This window comes from Corvus moneduloides, chromosome 9 (assembly GCF_009650955.1).
Source record: "Corvus moneduloides isolate bCorMon1 chromosome 9, bCorMon1.pri, whole genome shotgun sequence".
Classification (NCBI taxonomy): domain Eukaryota; kingdom Metazoa; phylum Chordata; class Aves; order Passeriformes; family Corvidae; genus Corvus; species Corvus moneduloides.
Window position 1 is genome coordinate 30,271,912 of NC_045484.1, and position 19,771 is coordinate 30,291,682.

The 19,771-nt window shown below is 44.2% G+C and overlaps 2 protein-coding genes across 17 annotated transcripts in view; one reads left to right on the forward strand and one right to left on the reverse strand.

The window, feature by feature from the left end:
* DOCK7 (dedicator of cytokinesis 7) overlaps positions 1-19,771 on the reverse strand; it is a 92,592-nt gene that overhangs the window by 38,091 nt on the left and 34,730 nt on the right. For all 16 annotated transcript variants that reach the window (XM_032118612.1, XM_032118609.1, XM_032118614.1 and 13 more), the window contains exons 15-20: positions 4,007-4,124; positions 3,195-3,265; positions 2,348-2,486; positions 2,073-2,174; positions 1,733-1,819; positions 757-988 (exon numbers count right to left, since the gene is read on the reverse strand). In XM_032118612.1, coding sequence (XP_031974503.1) covers positions 757-988; positions 1,733-1,819; positions 2,073-2,174; positions 2,348-2,486; positions 3,195-3,265; positions 4,007-4,124 — 749 coding nt within the window. The remainder of the gene's footprint in view (positions 1-756; positions 989-1,732; positions 1,820-2,072; positions 2,175-2,347; positions 2,487-3,194; positions 3,266-4,006; positions 4,125-19,771) is intronic.
* On the forward strand, positions 9,547-19,210 carry ANGPTL3 (angiopoietin like 3). Its single transcript, XM_032118621.1, has 7 exons — positions 9,547-10,130; positions 11,199-11,309; positions 12,088-12,205; positions 12,913-13,026; positions 14,246-14,341; positions 15,917-16,189; positions 17,690-19,210. Exons 1-7 carry the CDS (start codon positions 9,627-9,629, stop codon positions 17,869-17,871), a joined length of 1,398 nt encoding a protein of 465 aa, XP_031974512.1. The 5' UTR covers positions 9,547-9,626; the 3' UTR covers positions 17,872-19,210.

Below are 19,771 nucleotides of genomic sequence, written 5' to 3' on the forward strand. Positions count from 1 at the left end.
TCCAAACCACCTGAACCAGTACAGAACACTGAAAGAGTGAAAGAACTTTAAAATATAAAATCAAAATGCAAGTAAATTCTTCCCCAGAAAGATTAAATAAATAAATAAATAAATAAATGCTAGAGCTAAGAAAATATTTTTACAAGTATTTTTAACACACTCTTAGATACTTATATTCCACCATATCCAAAGTCAGATTTCCTAAAAAAAACCAGCATAAAACTACTATTTTAAATACTAAAGATCTAATCCTGACTTAAACTTGAGATTTTTTTGGACTGCCAGAGCACAGCCCTTCATAGGGGGCAAAAGGAGGGATTATTCATGCTGACAGTATCAGATCCACAACAGGAACATGCAGCATCTGTACTTTCCTACTTTACCTACTTCCAGATTTTCCAAGGTGACTAATAAGGTTGAAATCTCTACTTTCTGTCAGGATGGAGACACCTTAAAAAGCTCCAGTGCTAAAAACATGCTGAGCATCCAGGAAAATCAGACTCCTTTCTGGTGCCTCAACTTGGACATCAAATTACCAGTCCTTCTTGGAAGCTTTACATTAAATATTAAATATTGCTCCTGTGTATATCACCCCAGATCTGGATGCCAGCATGTTTTATTTGGGAGACACATGGTATATTAGTGGCACTAAAATAAAGCATAAAAATGGACTTCTTTATTTCTACATAAATATGACAAAATTGGAAGTGTCAAACTTTCAGCTATGTAATTCTCTATAAAACTTAAATAAAATACCTATTTGGCCTGCAATGACAGGAGGTCTTACTACCAGAAGGATCAGTTTGTCAAGCAGGAGATGAAGAAATCGCACTACCGGCTCCAGTTGAGAGGAATTTAAAGCTGAAATGCTGCTCTTCAGTTCATTTTCCAAGTTGTTTTCCATGATTCTCATGTCTCCTATTCGCACAGGGAACATGTGCTCATCCAGAGCATGGACAAGTGCAAAGAACTTGTCAAGGTAAGGGTCCTACAACAAGCAAAAAGCCAATAATCAGCAAGAATCTCCAAAATATCTCCATTTTCTGTGGATTTGTGCCTCATGGATGGGTTCTTACCCTCATTTTTCTATCTAGCTGCTTAATCTCACAAAATTAGCAGAAATTCAACATCTTTGAGAGATCTGCCCATATATCTGATTCAATTTCATACTAATTCTAGTTTAGAAGTTATCAGGGCAAAACTTGAGACTGTGTATTCTTAGAAAACCAGACAAAAATGCACTAAAAATCACATTACTATTTACAGCACAAATAAAAATACACAAACCCCATCAGCACGACACAGTGGGAATTAATAAAACAAAAGCTGAAACGATTAAACAAAGTGACTGTCATCTTTCTGTTCAGATCAAAGAGGGAAAATACAGGGGGAAACAAAAGAGGACTAGGGGAAAGGGAAAAACAAGAAAACAAGAAAACATCATTTGCCTGGGCTGTGTTAGAGCTGTTGTATCAAACACAACAGTCTGAGGTCTGAAAACACTGGTGGCCATTCACCCTCCTGTGAATAAAGGCCAAGCCACTCATATTTTTAAGCAGAACTTCTCAAATATACTCACGGCACAAAGGAAAAACAGGTGTGCTGGCTCAGAACTGAAAATGAGATTGTAATTTCACTACAGGGGATTGTTACACCCCTCACAACATCAACTCTGACAGTGTTTCAACTGTCAGAAAATTATTTTATTACAGTGACTGCTCTTGACATCTACCTGAGTGTGGAGGGATGACACAGCAACAACTTCCACGTTGAAAACCCCTTTGTGGTTATCCACCCACTTCATCCCGGGAAGAGGAACCTGCAGGTTGAGAGAAGAATGAGAGAGGACGTGGCAGAGAGCAGAGCTAAGGCTCTGCTAATTACATTTACCATTTATTTTCAGTTATTTTGGTCAGATCACACACACATACCCACACACAAACACTAAAATTCTGTCTAAATTTAACGGTATTTAAGAAATAAATAAATGCACACACAGAGATATGTACACATCCATCCTCTCACTTTTTCTCACATGTATTCTGGTTTTCAGCATGCAGAACTCAGCTCACCTCTGGAGAAAGCACTGAATAAGCCTGTGGTGGCTTTTCCAATGAAACAGGAAGACAGAACTGACCCGTCTTTAGCCGGCCATTCTGAAGCATTGGGATCCACTGGAATGAGAGGGAAACAACAAAAACACACATTACTTAAGGCTTTCTTTGAGCATTTGCCAGTTTCTCAAGCTCTCCAATGGGATATGAGCTGACAGGGATGCTAAACAAAGTGCCAGCAAGCATTTGAATGCATCCTGTGCTGAAAAATGTAAGGATGGAAAGGCACTCACAGTGTAGCCGACTGGAGTCTCCAGGGGTGTGTTTTGTTTTTGTTGGCAACTGACGTGGTAGAAAGTAAAAAGCAGGTGGTGGTGGTCTGTCAAAGTGGCTGGAAGCTTAATCTTGATTTCCTCGTGAAAATCAGGTGATCTGTGCAGAGAGCAGAGCCTCAGCTGAGTCACCCACAGTAGTTTGCTACTTTGTGCTTGAGACTGAACCCTGTGAGTTAAAGGATCTGCAGGGAAGGGAGTATATGGACGATCCCAAGGGATTAAAGTTCACTTTCTCATCACCAAGGACTGGAAAAACTTTTCTAATCCACAAAAAATGGGCAGCAGCCCCCTCTTCACACAGACACTCTGAACCACATGAGCAATAAACTCTGCTCTCAATGTGGACACTGCCACAACCCCGACCTGCAGGACAGGAATCTCCTCTGGAACATCTCTCCTTGGCACAGCTGCAAAGCCATGAAAATGTTCCTGCTGAATTCAGCACTCCTCACCCTGGCTGCAATGGAATTATTTTCAAGACCAAGTAGTTCCAATTTGTAACTAAAGTCTAAAACACTCCAACAAAACAATGGGGCACCTGCTAAGGTGAGTTTGGAACATAAACCCTCATGACTACTGACTGGAAGTTGTACTTGGAGCATCTGCTGAGCTGGGCTACGTGCTCAGGATCACACAAAGCTGATTTGTACCACAGCAAACAAAGACTCTGTCTCCCAGTTATCACAAAACTCTAAGGACAGCATCAACTGGCACTGCAGTCACTGTGAGTGCTGTCCAGACGCTGATTGTTAAATGATTAACACCAGCTGCTGGCAAGTAACTCCACTTCCACACTGTGTTTTACCTGTTGTGATACACCACAGCTGTGTAGGCTTCTTTGGAAAACTCAGGACAGCTGGATTTGCCAAAGATGACCTGCAAAAAGAGAAAAAAACACAGACACCCTCTATAAAACTGTGCCAAGAATTTGTTCCATAACCCTGCAGAGGTATTTACAGCTCCATTTACTGTGCACCTGTAGTTACACCTGCTTGTTCCCTGCACTTTACTCAGTCACTGAGAAGGCCCAGTTTTAACAACCCCAGTGACACATGGACACAGACATGGCAGAAGAACTGATGGATGTAACCACCCCTACACAAATCCTCTCTGAGTGGGGTCACTGCTGGCCCTGAACACAAGGCTTTCACCTTTAATTCTTCTGGCATGGAAGCAAAGCTTCTGTTCCCACCACAAGCAGTGTCCACTGCAAACACAGAATCACAGAATCCCAGAACGGGTTGAGTTGAAAGGGACCTTAAATCCCATCCCATTCCACCCCCTGCAAGAGCAGGGACACCTTCCACTATCCCAGGTTGCTCCAAGACCCATCCAACCTGGCCTTGGACACTTCCAGGGATGGAGAATCCACCTTTCTGGGCAACCTCTGCCAGGGCCTCACCACCTTTATATTAAATAATCTCATGTCCAAAATTCCAGCTGCTCCACTGTTACCTTGCAAACTCTACCCAAATGCACCCTTTGCTCTGAAGTATAATTTTATATTCCTCTGAACTTGTTATTTTGAAATGCATTTCACTGAGGTTTTAACACAGGGGTTTCCTGACTGCAAGGAGTGCTCTGCCCTTCCCATGGAGCACAAAGCACTTCCCTCACCGGCATGGCATTGCTGGGATCCTCTCCATACATGAACTGCACTTTCACTGTGATATTCCTGGCAGATCCCTGGCGGTTGGCAAAGTTAAGGCTCTGTGGATACACATAAAGGAGATTCCTGCAAGAGACAAAGGTGATGAGAGGGGTCACACCTCCATTAATGCTGTTATTTAAACCTCTGTGGAAATACTCAAAGTGAAGGGTTTGGCATTTTCCATTCTCTCCAATGCAGTGCACACTCAGACAAACAATTTGATAATGACCCCTTCTTGCAGACATCAAAAGACATCATTCTTAAACCCTCATCATATTTAGAAACAGCTCCTGTTTAGAAGGGTACTTGAAAAATCCTTCTAAAACTTTCCCAGCGATTCTACAAACTGAGTTCAGGTGGAAAGAAAACATATGAATACAGCAGCTTTATTTACTCCTACTTTACATACTTTATTTCCTCAAAACAGAGCAGCTGGTTTCTGTTAAATACCTTCCTTCTTGTGGCCTGTCCTTTGTTTTTTTATTTTCTTTTCTTTTTAAAATCTCCTGACATCAGGATGACTTCAGGTTACATTTCTCCTCTGAGAATGGATTAAACAAAATGGATGTGTGTAGCTTCAGGTAATGACAATGCTCCCAGGTATCTAAAGAACTCTTCAAAGACTGATGTAATAAAGTGCTCATCACATCCACAGGGAAGGTGGCAGGACGTAATGGGAGGAAAATAGGCACAGGAGATTTAGGTTAGGCACAAGAGAAAATGTTCTGGCTGTAAGGAGAGTTAAAGCAGTAGAACAAATTGTCTTGGATGGTGTGAAATCTCCGTTTTCTGGTGGTTTCTGAGGACAGGTGAGGCAGACACCCTCCAGATGGGTTTAAAGACAACCCCTTCCAGCCCCATTTCTCCAAGTCTGTGATTACTTTAACAGCCATGAGATGCAAAATTCTGCAGTATTTTCTGTCCTCTGAGCCCTGCTGGGCCCTTTGCCAACAAGGTGAAAGTTGGATTCCCACTTCATCAGCAGAACTATCCACTACAAACCCCTACCTGTCCTTTGGGCAAGTAATTTAGACCTACACAAAGTCCCTTGATGTTCTTTTAGAGACAAAAAAATTGCAACATCCCCCCCAGACTTTTCCCCTCAACACTCAGTTATTCAAAGGAAATTAGCATTGTTTTGCTGCCAAACAAGTGAAAATGTATGAAATGTTATCCATCTTTAAAAAACCAGCCTGGAAATCCCCAGTCCATCTCCCACACAGCCCTGCCCACCACACCAGCATCATTCCTCCTTGGACAGCCTGGCTCCTGCAGCTCCCACCAGAGCATCCAGGAGGGATGCTCACATGGAAGCTCAGTGAGAGCTTCAAGTGCTGCCTCCAGCTTCCAGGGATAAAGGACTGGCACACTGCATTCTGCCCAAACACTGCAGAACCAGCCCTGTAACACTCCTGGCTTGTGAGGCAAGAGGAAAAAGAGGTTCTCTTCCCTCTGGGAACTATTCAGTGGGTCTGAACACAATTTTTAAGTAGTTTCCAACTGTTCCTTGTCCCAGAGAGACAACAGACACCAGATGGGCTCAGAAAAGTGAAGTGAGGAGCACAGCAGGACAACATTTAAGGCATAATAAAGCAGCTGCTGTCGAGTGCTGGCAGCAGGAGGCTGATAACAAAAAGACTCTTTTTTGGATCCTCAGGAGGGCAGTAACTCAAGGAAGGTACCTGGTGCCTTTTAGCTGCCAGGAGATTCCAAAACACCTGCACTGGTGGGACACACTCCTGGAGCAGCAGCTGCAAAGGGGGGGGCTGCCCTTGGCTGCCCGAAATGGCACTGATGTCAATATTTTGGCCAATGAATCCCACCCAAGGACTTGGTTCTGAAGGCAATTCCATTTGCTCCCCCAAATAGTCCCGTTTCTAGACACAGCTAACACTGTTCCTAAGGAATTCCCTATGAGCAGCCCAGCTCCAGGGATATTTGGGGCAGCCTTGTGAATCAGGCTCTGCTTCATCCCTGCAGGCAGAGAAATAAGCTTAGCTGGCAAGTGGGAATTTCTTCCCTCTCAAGTCCTTCATGGTGAATTAAGTTTTTGAATCCCATCCCCACTGGTCACTTTGCCAAATCAGCGCTCTCCTACTATTTCAGAGGGGGCCTGGGCCATTTTTGTGAGTCTCCTAAATTACTTTGTTCTGCCATGAATACATTTGCTGCTTGATGTTCTTTTTAAAATGAAAATGGATATGAAAATTTACTCTAAAATGTACCTTGCTCATAAAACTTTTATTAAGTATTATTAGCGCTTAAGAGAAGGATTTAAAGTATTTGTGAAGCCAGGCTACAGGAACCCTATATTAAAGGCAGTCTTATGCATAGGACTGATTTATGCTGAGGAAAGGGACAGGTTGTTTCCCTCTCCACTGCTTTTCAAGCCCTCATTAAGGGCATTTCACTGGGAAGCAGCTCTGGTTGCTTATGGGATTTCAGATGCACAGCTCCCACTGTAATAGGGGACAGGGGGCTGTTCCCCCTTGTTCTGGAAGCCTCTCTCCAGAGGGTTTCCTATTACAGGCATCTGCCCTTTGTGGAAAACTTACATAGAAAGAGGGGGGAAAATGCCCAGCTTGCAAATCAGAATGTGACCCCAAATCAGAATGTGACCCTGCTTTACCTTACTGCAGAATCCCAGACTGGTTTGGGTTGGAAGGGATGTTAAAGATCACCTCATTCTACCCCTGCCATGGGCAGGGACACCTTCCACCATCCCAGGCTGATCCAAGCCCCATCCAACCTGGCCTTGGACACTTCCAGGGATCCAGGGGCAGCCACAGCTTCTCTGGACAAGCTGTGCCTGGGCCTCCCCACCCACACAGAATTTACTCCCAGTATCTAACCTAATCTAAACCTACTGTCTTTCAGGTTAAAACCATCACCTCTTGTCCTGTCACTCCAGGCCATTGTCACCAGTCCCTCTCCAGCTCTCTTGGAGCCCCTTTAGGCACTGGAAGGGGCTCTGAGCTCTCCCCAGAGCTTTCTCTTCTCCATCCCCAGCTCTCCCAGCCTCCCTTCTACCCTACATAACTAAAAACCTCAGCTCTTCCTGTCTAAACACAGTTACAGGAGCCATGGAAAGGGTCTGATGGCTGAAAAACTGACAGGAACATTATAAATGTCTTGATTTCTATCAATAAAAGTTTCAGGCAGGAGCTTTAAACCCAAGGGCTTGTGTTTGGAGCTTTTATTAAAATGCTACGCCAAATATATGCAAAGCTTATCCTGTTATCTCAAACACATCTCAAAAGTACTTTTACTTCCATAAAATAAATTGCTAAAGTGCAAAGGCTTCTCAAGCCATGGAAATAATGGCACCAGGCACTCCTCTAAATATTTATGTAATATGATTGGAGCCATTTTGCAAAATCCTTCACCAAGGTATTATAACATTAAGAGCTGCTCCTAACTCTTAGAGGGAATTTCTAACTCTTATGAAAATTTCCCTTTTCAGTAAAACCCAGAGACCTTTTTCTTTGCTTTATTCCTACTATAAAAATCATTTAAAGCCCATATAATCAGGGTCACCCAGGTGCACAAAAGATCTTCAGGATCATGTTTCCTATATACATCTTTTCCTGACTGGGCTGACAGCTCTCAGAGGCAGGATTCCCTTTTAGGGTTTCCAGAGCTCCTGAATTTTATGATTGAATCATGCCAGAAGCTTTTCTCCTCTCTGCTTTCCTGTGTCTCACTTTTCTTCTGGACTCTGGGACTGTTGTGACATCTAGGGGTGTTTTGTAATGAGTTTAGCACTGCCTGACTTCACTGGCCTTGGCATTAATATGGAAGCGTGCTTGGCAGCTATTTGTGCTTTATTAGGATTTGCCAGCAGGGCCTTTTGGCTGCTGTTTCCCTTTGGAAAACAAATCTTTTCCATAGGTGGTGTCATGTCTGAGCAGCACCAGCAGCACATGGGACATAAGCTGCAGAAACCTGGTAAAGTGCCTGATGCCCAGTTGCTTGGTCATTGCTATTTCTTGAGTAACTTCCTATAATTTTCTAAAGACTAAGAAGCCAAGAATAAAGATTTTGGGGAGTGATGGGGTTAGGAAGAATTCAAAACAAACCAGAAGGATTTCTTGCATGAAACAGTTAAAACAGAAAATGATTCATAAAACCAAAGTCACTTAAGTACTGTGAAGTGGACTGAAGAAAGTCTATACACTTGTTTTGGTGGTTTTTGTTTTTTTTTTTTTAATTTTACAACCAGTTCTTCAAGTTTTGCAGCCCAAAATCCCTGTCAGATGCCAGAGAAACAATTTAGAATTTTCTTTGAAGGAATCCCCATTCTGCCCAGAGCTGGGCTTGATCATCTCCCTGCTCCTGCTGTTTTTCCATACTTTGGATACTCCAGTAAGTCTCATCCCAATCATACTGGCACAAAATATTCCCCAGCAATTAATTTGAGATCTAAAATACTTTCACAGTATTTACTTGTGAGTGGGGAGGTTACTTGCATATTACCAAGCCTTGAACACACAAAAAGTTCAACATAAGAGGTAACAACTTCATTTTTTAAATGTTTTTTTCCTACGGATGCTTAATTTCATAGGTGCATGTGCACCTGAACAACACAACAAAAAGTCCAGGGGAAGAATTCCTAAGCAGACAAGAATTTAGCAAAAACCTGAACAGTCTCCAAAGTACATTATGCAATGCTTGATTTTGATTTCTTGGATTGCTATGAATGAATCCAGAAAGAGAAATACCTTTCACTCACACTGCAATACTACCCAAAAAAACCCATGTTTCTATGCAGAGGCCCACTGCAGAACTGGGCATTTATTTCAGAGCACTTGCAGCCTTTCTTTATGTAGTGTGAATCTCAAACAGCAAAAAGAATGGTAAGGTGAGAAATGCAAGCGAGGTATTATTTATCTCATCCCCCTCTGGAAAGCAGCTCTTAAAAAATAAGTTTTATATGGTGTAAATTACTGCACAAACCTTAACACAGTAGAATCACATCCAGGCAATCTCTGGACCTAATTCCCTCTTTCTCACTTAATCTGGGCTACATGACAAGTAAATCCACTGCAGCACAATGAGTTACATCAGGAAACAGCCCAAGATGAAAATCAAGTTGTGTGAATCATCTGGGAATATTCTGCCCTTCCACAGCTTATCAAGGAGCTTCACAATCTGAACGTCCAGTGTGAAATCCTTTCCCACTCCTGAGGCAATAAAGGGAACCAAACAACACAAACAAGGAGCAGTTTAAGCCCTTACCAAGATTATGACCCCAAATTAATCTATTAAAAAGAGTGGTGTGAAAAACACTGTGTCATCAATAACATTTTACACCAGAAGGGCTGGCAGATGGAAAAGTTCAGAACCCGTTTAATCAGCAACGTGGCCATCTCTCAATTTTATATTCCCAGGTATTAACCTACATTCAGGAGGGGTTACACTCGTTCAAACACACACAGTTTAATGATCAACCCACTGCTCTGCCCCTCCTAAAATGAAGAGGGGTATAAATAGACCAAGTTCTGCAACCCACAAAAGCCACGCAGCAAAAATTATCACTGGGAAAAGTCTCTGCATCCTGAGCAAAGAGAACCAGGAGCAGGAAACATGAAGCTCATTCCAGTTTTACTAATCCTGGCCCCCCTGGCTCTCCCAGCTGGAGCTGACAAGGATTTTTTCTCTGTTGGTTCTGCCGGATCTCCTGAAACAAAATCAAGATTTGCAATGTTGGATGATGTCCGAATTTTGGCCAATGGACTTCTCCAGCTGGGGCACGGCCTCAAAGACTTTGTCCACAAGACTAAGGGGCAGATGAATGACATCTTTCAGAAACTCTACATTTTTGACAGGTCCTTTTACGAGCTCTCCCTGCAAACCACTGAAATCAAGGAGGAAGAAGAACAGCTCCGGCAAACCACGGCCAGGCTGCAAATCAACAACGAGGAGATAAAGAATCTCTCACAGGAGATGAACCTGAAGATTGAAGGCCTCATACAAAACAAAATCCAGCTGCAGGAGAAAGTGTGGGGACTGGAGGACAAGGTCACCAAACTGGCCATTATCCAGCCTTCGACGACGACACAAGAGACAAAAGAAATTTCTTCACTCAAAGTAAGTGACTTGTGAAAGGCCCTGACACACTGAGCCAAAACACACTGCAAAGCCATTATCAGTAATTATGCAATAGAAGCTGATGCTTTCCCTTGCTCCTCACTGGGCTACTAGTGTGCATTTTGAGAAATAAATCACTGTAATAACCTTTAAAAAAAAAGAAATCACTGTCTTACTCTGACACGGTGTTAATTTTGCAGTAAAATTCCCCAGCGAAATCAGTGAGAAATTATAAAGCTCTGTATCATCAGTAATTTTTTGCAAGCCAATTTTAAGAAATTTTGTAATCACAATGATAAAAAAGTTTTGCAATTGGGAAAATGATGAGATTCACAAGCCCATGGGTTTGTACGTCGTCAGCTCATCCCAAATCAATGCAGTGGGAACTGCCTGCTCAGTGCAGAAACAGGGAGCTTAAACCTTTAGAGAGGGGCATTTGCAGCACCTGTAGGACCTCCAGAACCAAAGAACCTTACAAGTCTTAACAAAATTATTATGCTAATCATGCAAGTAGTTAGGTGGGTATAAGGTTTTCTATGGAAAAGGAAATATTAACTGTATCTTGCAGAAGCATAGAAAGGCCAAGCAATTTGTATCAGAAAATACTGGATGTTTGTGTCGAAGCAGAAAGATGAATCCTGATCTCTCAAACCCCAAGCTAATACCCTAAATGCTGGGAATTTTTCCCTTTTTTGATCAGTGCCATATATCCAGTTTGAAGCAAGGGCCAATTCCACAGAACGTAATTGCTCTTGATGTGAAAATGGAAGGGAAATAGCAATTAGAAAGAAGTCTACAAAGCTGCCAGTAGCTTGTCTCAAAAAAATGGGTGTTCACTCCAGAAGCAAAGAAATTCTTCAATTTAGAGGCAAAGCAAGCAGACCTTGATGATCCTTGTGGGTCCCTTCCAGCTAAGGATATTCTAGGATTCTCTGGAAAAGAAAGGGCAATGTTCAATGGTTCGTGCCTCTTAAAACTGGCCCCAGGACAAGAGTTACAGAGGCAGCACCACTGTGAAGGTCTTTTGCTGCTCCTAACCTTCCTCCATCCTTCCCTCCCTGTCCTCAGGCTTTCGTGGAGCAGCAGGACAATGACATCAAGCAGCTCCTCAAAATCGTGGAGGACCAGCACCTGCAGCTGGACAGGCAGCACAACCAGATCATGGAGCTGGAGGACAAGGTACAGGAACCACCTCTGCTTCTCCTTCCATCTCTCCTGACACTGAGGGAGTCGAGGGTCCAACCACCCCTTGGGGTCAGGTATCCCTTGTTCATTTTGGGGTGGTGAGGAGGGTGGGGACCATTTTGAGGTACCTGTTTGGGGGAGAGGCCGCTGTGCTGCCAGGCAGGAGCTTTAGCCAACAACAGCTTTGAGATCTTGTCCCTCAACACCAGGCTGCTGCATTTTCTGACTGCTAATTTTGGGGTTTTTCTCTTATTACCTATCATATTATTGTTCTTCCATTGGTCTGGAAGTCTCATTGTTTTCTACCTCTTCCTTCATTTCCAACATCTACTCCCAGAGTGGAAGTCCAACATGTGTCACTGTAATACAGTACAACCAACATGCTCATATTTAATTTATTCTGAGAGGAAAATGCATTTCAGCCTAAGGAACTGTGGGTTCTGTGCTCCTTAGCTGCTAGCATTATTTGTCTAAGTGATGTCACCTGAGGAAGTAAGTTAAATCTGTTTGCCCATTAAGGTGCACCACACGAGAATGGGTCATTTCCTCCCCTCATGAATCCTACCCTGTCTGAGCAGTGGCAGTGTTGGCCTTCTCACACCTAAAATCCACCAGCGTGGAGCTGAAGTTATTTTTATGTGGTAAATTGGGTATTCTACAGGATTACACTCACAAGAAAAATTATTCTCTGCATGACACGGTTCGGCTTGATCCATGAATCTCACCATTCCAGAGCCTTGGGAAATTAACAGTGTAATTACGGCTCTTGCAGCTAAACCACATAGAGCTCCAGGAACTCCTGGAGAATTCCTTCACGGAGGAGTACCAGGAACCAGAGACCATCCCCTCTGCTGTGCACAGGCCCACTGCTGGGACATACAGAGCTGATGGTGAGACCCCATCCCTGAGATGTGACCACAGCACACGCTGCGTTCCCAGTACCCTCTGAGAAAGCCTTGGATTAGTTTTTAGGTGTCAAAGACTAAAAGTAGAAGATTTTTATGTTATACACTGGGCTGTGGGAAGGAGCTAGATTTCCTTCTTTGGCAAAATGTCATTATCTATTTAGCCCCACTCCAGCTGTACTTGTCCCTGGGGTGACACACAGGACCAATGTCCAAAAACGCAGTAATGGGATCCATTCCTCCCTTGTAAATATGCTGTGACCAACCTTTTATTGATGCCTGCCTTGTAGAGCCTGAAGAGAGAACTAATTTACTTCACACTGGCTAATTATAAGATTTAGAAGACCTTTCTTTGAGGTTGAAAGGCATTGGTGAAGTGCAGCAGTGGGAATGGTATTTACTGGGAGCTTTAAAAAGGTAGGAAAGCCCATTTGCCAGAGTCTAGTCTTAGGCCTTGGAAACTTTCCAAAATCCTCCAAATTGAAACCCTGCCTAACTTAAACTATGTTTTTTTAAGGCAGTCCAACCTATGTACACCTTGGCAGCTGTACTATTAAGCTCAAAGCAGTCTGCCCATTCTATGACATTTATTGTAAAATAAAATTACCAATATGGTCATTGTCCTTTTTTTCTTTGGCTCTCAGCTCAGCACACCCCAGGCAGGATTTCTAACAGGCTGTCTGCTCTCCCAGGTGCTGCTGCTGACTGCACTGCTCTCTACCACACCGGGGTGCAGGCCAGTGGGGTCTACACTATTAAGCCCAATGGCTCAGAAGCTTTCAATGTCTACTGTGAAATGAAATTTGGTAAGAGCTGTGCCAACAATAGTCTAATTTTCACAGAAATATCTTCCTCTAAGCCAAACACCTTTGTCTCATCCCAAAGTACACAAAACCTTATGATTTATGTAGCATCCTCTTGACTTATCTTACTGGCCTGTCTGCCCTGAACTCAGGTTTCCCATACCCTGAAATCTCCTTATCACTGCTCTCATTCTTTATTCCCCTCTTGTTTATACCGAGGAAAGGACATTCAATCATGTGACATTAATTATACCCAAAACCCAAGCCCCTTTAGCTGTAGGTAATGAAAATGGTCATTATAAAAGCCATCATAGGGCAACCATGAACAGATTTCCCAAAGAAAAGCAAACAGTAAATACCTTAGTAAAATTTTGTTCTATTAACAGGGGTTGCTTTAGACTTAGCTGTGCCAAACTAACCCAGAGAAGTGAGTGCTGGGGACAGGATTCCCGTGCCATGTTTGGGTGGCTCAGCAGCAAGGCATCATCCAGGCACACAACTGTCACATCACCCACCCGAGCTCCACCTTCCCAAGGAATCCATGTCTGTTCCTTTTGCCACCAAGACCGCACACAGCTTGGCCAGTTCCCTCATTCCCTGACTTCTCTGCATGCCCCAGAGCTGCTCTGTGCCTGTCCTGCCTGGCTTCCCTGCCCAGTCCCTTTCCCACTGCCTCCGGAGTGCCGGGGAACACGCGGGGCCAGCTCACATGTTTGGATGTGCTAACAGAACTCACGGGGCTGCCCTCTGCAAAAAGCTCCTCTGCTTACATTTGGTGGAGCTGGTGAAGTGAGGGTGTCATGACCTGGGCTCAGCAGAAAGACCTCCCTGGAGTTCCAGTGTGGACACAGCCCCAGCACCTCATCCCTGCCCCAGAGCTGTGCCAGCAGCCAGGCACTATCAGCAGAGAGTCTGACCCTCTGATCCAATGTCTGGGGCTTTTCATATCTATTCTTTATCAATTTCTCAGTCTCTCAGCCCTCATAAACAAATCAAACCCAGTCAAGGCAGCCTAACAAAACAATTCCGTGAGTGGAATCACCCCGAGTGTGGCCAAGGACACTCGAACAGCCCCAGGTTCTCTCCAGTTGGGCTCATTTCAATTCCCTTCACAAAGATTTTAATTAACTCATTCTGCCTCAAAGTGGGAGCACCCCAGAGCACACTCAGGAACAGATAATGAGACCAAGGCCAAGTTGTGACTTATCTCCCCTTTTCACAGGCACATCCTGGACTGTAATCCAGAAGAGAGTGGATGGATCGCTGGATTTCAACCAAACTTGGGATGCCTACACAAATGGTTTTGGTGACCTCAATGGTAAATAGGCCTTTTGTGTGTGTCTCTTGGTAAAAATTGATTTGAGAAGCTGAATCTTCTTATGGAAAGGTGTTCCCATAAGAGCAGACTAAACCTGCAAGTAACAGCTGACTGATCTATTGGAGTACCAGAAAGTGCTTCCTAGAACACATAACTCACAAAATTCTCAAAGACATCCCTTCAAATGTCTATTTAGAAACTGAACCAAGACCAAAATGCTTTAAACACTATTTTATCAAGATTTTACTATTTATAAAAGCACCTCCCAAAGCCTTTCAAACATACACAAAGGCAAAACCTCATGAAGTTGCTGTCACTACTTTCTCTCAGCCTTCCTGCAATCCTGTTTCCCTTAAAACCACCACACCAGTTTTTCCTCAAGAGAGCCCAAGGCTGCGTGTGCTCCCCTGAGCAAACACCTCAGGCTTCCCCAGAGTGGCCAATCCCCTCCATGGCTGGATAGGGTGAGGAAACACCCACGTTCCCCTGTTAAACATCAACTCCAAAGAATTTGTAGCACCAAGTGCTGCCCAACAGCTTTCTTGTCCAGAACATTTTCCTTGTTTTTCTCATACAATGAGATGAGTCTCCTCTTGTTTAGGAAATATTTTGACTTTCTAGGCATAGCACAGACCTAAACCTCACCATGGTGGGCAGCAACATGGACTTATTCCCACATCTTTTACAATGAAGGGCTGCTGTATCTCAATCTTTCCCTCATTTTTGGGACAGGAGCTCACAGCTGAGGTAGACTTCCACCTGTAAAGTTTGTCTGATCCTGCTGGATGCTTTACTGGCTCCTTGATTAGTCTCCAACTCCCAAATACTGCACCAAGGTGCAGCCACATGTTTTCAGTGCTGGGTTTTGCAGAGAATCTCACTGCTCTCAGCTATGTCCTATCCAGTGCTCTGCTGCATCTTCTGAGGTGATAAAAATAAACCAGGTTACAGCTCCTAACCTGGAAATCAGGGAGTATTTTCCTCAATCTTCTTGTCTTCTACGGCTTTAAATGCCAGCTGTGTGCGTGGCACTCACATTCAGCCCCGCTTTCTACATGTGGTAATTACCTGCACTGATAATAAGCTACTTAATGAATATAATATATGAAACCAATTAAACTAATTATCAGAAATTCCAGCAAAAGAAAAATTCCCTTTGTACAGGAGGGTGTAGAAGCCCCAGTTCAGTTCTGCAGCTCTTCCCCCACAAAACGCAACAATTGCCATTAGGTTTTATGTATGTCACTCGCTTCATTTGTCACACGCTTCCAATTGCACACCTTTTAAATGTCTCCAGCTCCCTCTCAGAGTTTCACCCAAGGTGGGAAACTTAAAGGGAGAAGCTCCAGTTCATTTAGATCTCTTGCTTTTATTGATCATCAGAGTGTAATTAAACAGAGGTAAACAAAAAGAATGTAGCAGCAGACCTCTGCAAAGATCAACAGTCCCCAAGACTCAAATCACTGATTTAATTAAAGCAATTAATAAAGCCTTTTAAATACTGTATTTTCACACACACTACCTGCAGGTTATCCCTAAAAGCAAATTCAGCATCTCTTCCCTCCAACTTTGCAGAGGAATTCTGGCTGGGCCTGAAGAAGATCTACTCCATCGCCAACCAAGGGAATTACATCCTGCGGATTGAGCTGCAGGACTGGAGGGGGAACAGGCGGCACATCGAGTACACCTTCAGCCTGGGGGGCCCCAGCACCAAATACAGCCTGCAGCTCTCCAGGATGTCCGGGAGCATTCCCAACGCGCTCCCGGAGCACACGGAGCTGCGCTTCTCCACCGCAGACCGCGCCGAGGACACGGCCAGCGACTTCAACTGCCCGGAGAACCACCTAGGTACGCTGGGAATGGGGGCATGGCCACTCCTCTGCTCCACCAATTACAGCATCAGGGAATCGCGGGATGGTTTGGGTTGGGAGGGAGCTTAAAGCTCATCCTGGTCCACCCCTGACACCTTCCACTATCCCAGGCTGCTCCAAGCCCTGTCCATCCCTCCCAGGGATGGGGAATCCACAGTCTCTCCAGACAACCTGAGTCAGGGCCTCAGCACCCTCACAGGGAAGAATTTCTTCCCAATATCCCATCTAACCCTGCCCTCCTGTGCAAACAACCAACACCAGAAACAGAATGAGCAGCACAGGTTGAAATAACCCTCAGGATCAGATTCTGAGCTCTGAAGCAAAGGGCTGTCCCTCCTCTGATGCCTGGTCTGGTGTGGCAGCCCCAGGTTGGATTGTTTGATCCCTTTTTGCAAAAAACCCAAAGACAAACTGACTCCTAACTCCATTTAGGCTACAACCTGAAAGTTAAGAATGACAGTGAGTTTCCACTCAAAGGCAGATTTTAGCTGTTTGTCAAATACACCCAACAGAATCACTCTCAAAAGAGCAGGAGATGTAAGGCTGAGGCCATTTCTCCTTGGAGACAATTGGGTTAAAAGGTTCTTAACGCTTTGATTTTTTAAAGCTTTTATGTTTGCCAGTTTATAGCAGAAAGCAAACAAGTGAAAAAGCAGTTAAATGACTAAACCACAGAATAACAGAATTGCCCTCCAGCCACCTGCTTCATGCAACAAACACTTTGTACATCATCCTCGGCTTGAATTTGTGAATGCCTGAAACAATGCCAAGAGTGTCATCTTGTGTCCAGGGAAGGACCCCTCAGGACAAGGACATTAAGGGGCTGGAGTGGGACCAGGGCAGGGAACAGGGCTGGGGAAGGGTCTGGAGCACCAGGGGAGGCTGAGGGAGCTGGGAAGGGGCTGGAGCCCCAGGAGAGGCTGAGGGAGCTGGGAAGGGGCTGGAGCCCCAGGAGAGGCTGAGGGAGCTGGGAAAGGGGCTCAGCCTGGAGCAAAGGAGGCTCAGGGGGGACCTTGTGGCTCTGCACAAGTCTCTGACAGGAGGGGGCAGCCAGGGGGGGGATCAGGCTCTGCTCCCAGGAACAGGGACAGGAGGAGAGGGAACAGCCCAAAGTTATATCAGAGGAGACTTAAATTGATATGAGGGAGAATTTCTCCATGGAAAGGCCTGTCCAGCCCTGGCACAGCTGCCCAGGGCAGGGGTGAGTCCCCATCCCTGGAGGGATTTAAAAGCTGTGTGCATGTGGCACTTGGAGACACGGGGCAGTGGTGGCCTGGGCAGTGCATGCAGTGCCTTTGAAGGACCTTCCCAACCCAAACAATTCAGTGATTTGGGAATCCTGGGTAAATGCCAATTTAGCTGGAATTTAGGGTCTAAAGCAGATTTCTGTTGCAAAGAGGAGCTGTTTGCGCTGCCATAGAGCACAGTGAGTTAGAGCACAACCAAGAGTGCCTGACATTCCCACATTGCTCCTCAGGAGGCTGGTGGCACAGCGAGTGTGAGGAAACCAACCTGAACGGCAAATACGTCACACCAAGGTCCAGGGGAAGGCTGGACAGAGGAAAAGGCTTATACTGGAAGCCTAAGAAAGGAAGATACTACCTGCTCAAGTCCACCAAAATAATGATCCAGCCAACAGATCTAAAAAGCTTTGACTGAGTGCTGCATTTTAACTCAGAACGAACACTGAACTTTACCACACCAAAGGCCTTGATGCTGTGTTTGCCAACAGATGCATGTCCCAATCCATGCCCTGCATGGAATTTCTCCAAAACATAAACCTGAGGCATCTGAGATGGTCTTACAAAATGTTTGGTGAGTATTGCCATTCCTTCAAGCCTCAATGTCAACGTGCTGCAACTTTTCATGGAGCTTTTCCCTCCCCAGGATGAAATTCTAATGCCTAGGAGCCAACCTGTCATATATTGGTAATACTGTTTGGGGGAATGGGTTTTCAGGCTGTGCATTCCTCTCTGGGTTGTGTAGTAGGGAAAACAAAAAGTGTTTTCTGGGAACAAAGGGCTGGCAAAACCCTACGGAAAACATTTAGGGAAAGAGAAAAATGTTGTTTCTTGAAGTAACTAAGTGGATGTTTGGTTCATGTTTTTGTTGTGGAATGTTTCTAGGAGCAAATGAAAGGTGGGTAATTCCTCGTTTTAGGGCTCTGGGTATTTCCAGACAATTTTCCAGGAGTGCAGCTGAGGCCAATCCATCCCCTTTGGAGCACTGTCCTCACACTGCTGCAGGTGTGAGCACACACAGGGAGTCAGAGCAGTCCTGGTCCCCTGGATCCCACACTCTGCAGAGTAAGTGCACAACTCTGGCTGCTCACTGAAAGTTAAGAGCCAAACTTCAAACTCACTGAAATGAGGCAGAGATCTGCTCTCCTCACCTGAAATGAATCAGAGCCAAGCCTTTGTGACCTTTCAGTCCAACCAACTAAGGAATTAAAGAAACAATTAAGTGAGCACACAACAGAACACCTTCCACTTAGGGAACAGCTGCTCCAATGAGGTCAAGGGTGCCAACCCACAAACCCAGTAGGCACAACCCATGGGACAGTGTTGGTCCAGCTCCTGGGGTCACCCACGTGTTGAACTTCAGCTGCAGAACACTGAGTGACAGCCTTGGGCTGGCCCTGGAAGGGCCGACGGACAAAGCCCCCAACCCTGCAGTTCCACTGAGTCATATTGACTTGTTTATTTTACCCAACCCTTTTTTATCTGTGGGTTTTTTATCTCAACACTTGCAGTCGCACAGGAAATGGTTTTGGTTGTAATTTGTCAGAGTGAAACCCAGTGAAGAGAATGTGTTAATTACAGAAACACTGAAAAAAAATCCTTTTATTTCTCATGGGTTTATAGCAGAGATGAGATCATGCAGTGTTGTTTATTTGTACTGGTTTACTGTAATGTTAAATTACCTGTCCAATAAACAAATAGACAAATAAATAAATGGCTAAAACTTTCCAAAATACAGGATACGAAATTTGACTAAACCCTTCTTCTAAGCTTTGATTTATAAAAACCTGGTTTGTATCTAAAGTTCCAACAAGAAGTAAAGGATTTGGTAAGTTGGTGAAATTACTCAGCTGGTGAAGACAATTCCACTCAGACAAGTAATGTCTTCAAAGATACTGTGAAAAAGCTTCAAATTAATAACGGTATATAATGAAAAGAAATCTGGTCCCAGCCTAAGTGTTGTTACAGAAAGGTTAGTGTTTCCCAAGATATTTAGAAAAATTTCCTATTTTTCAGGGCCTCAGAAGATTTTTTCCAAGAATTTCAAACAAAGAAATTGCTTTGAAATCAAAATGGAAATATGAACGAAGGGATTATGCATTTTCTCTATTTCTATCCCTCACTTTAAAGAAAAAAGTGTCACTGAAAGTGATATAAAATAATAAAACCAGTAGGAGAACAGTGAAAAACCCTGCATAAAACTGAAAATAATTCAACCAAATTCCACCACGAATTCTGGGAGAAACTTCTCCTGTGTTCTTATTCACAGCCAAGTTTGATGCAAACCTGTTTGTCCCTCCCCAGCTGAGCCTTTTCTG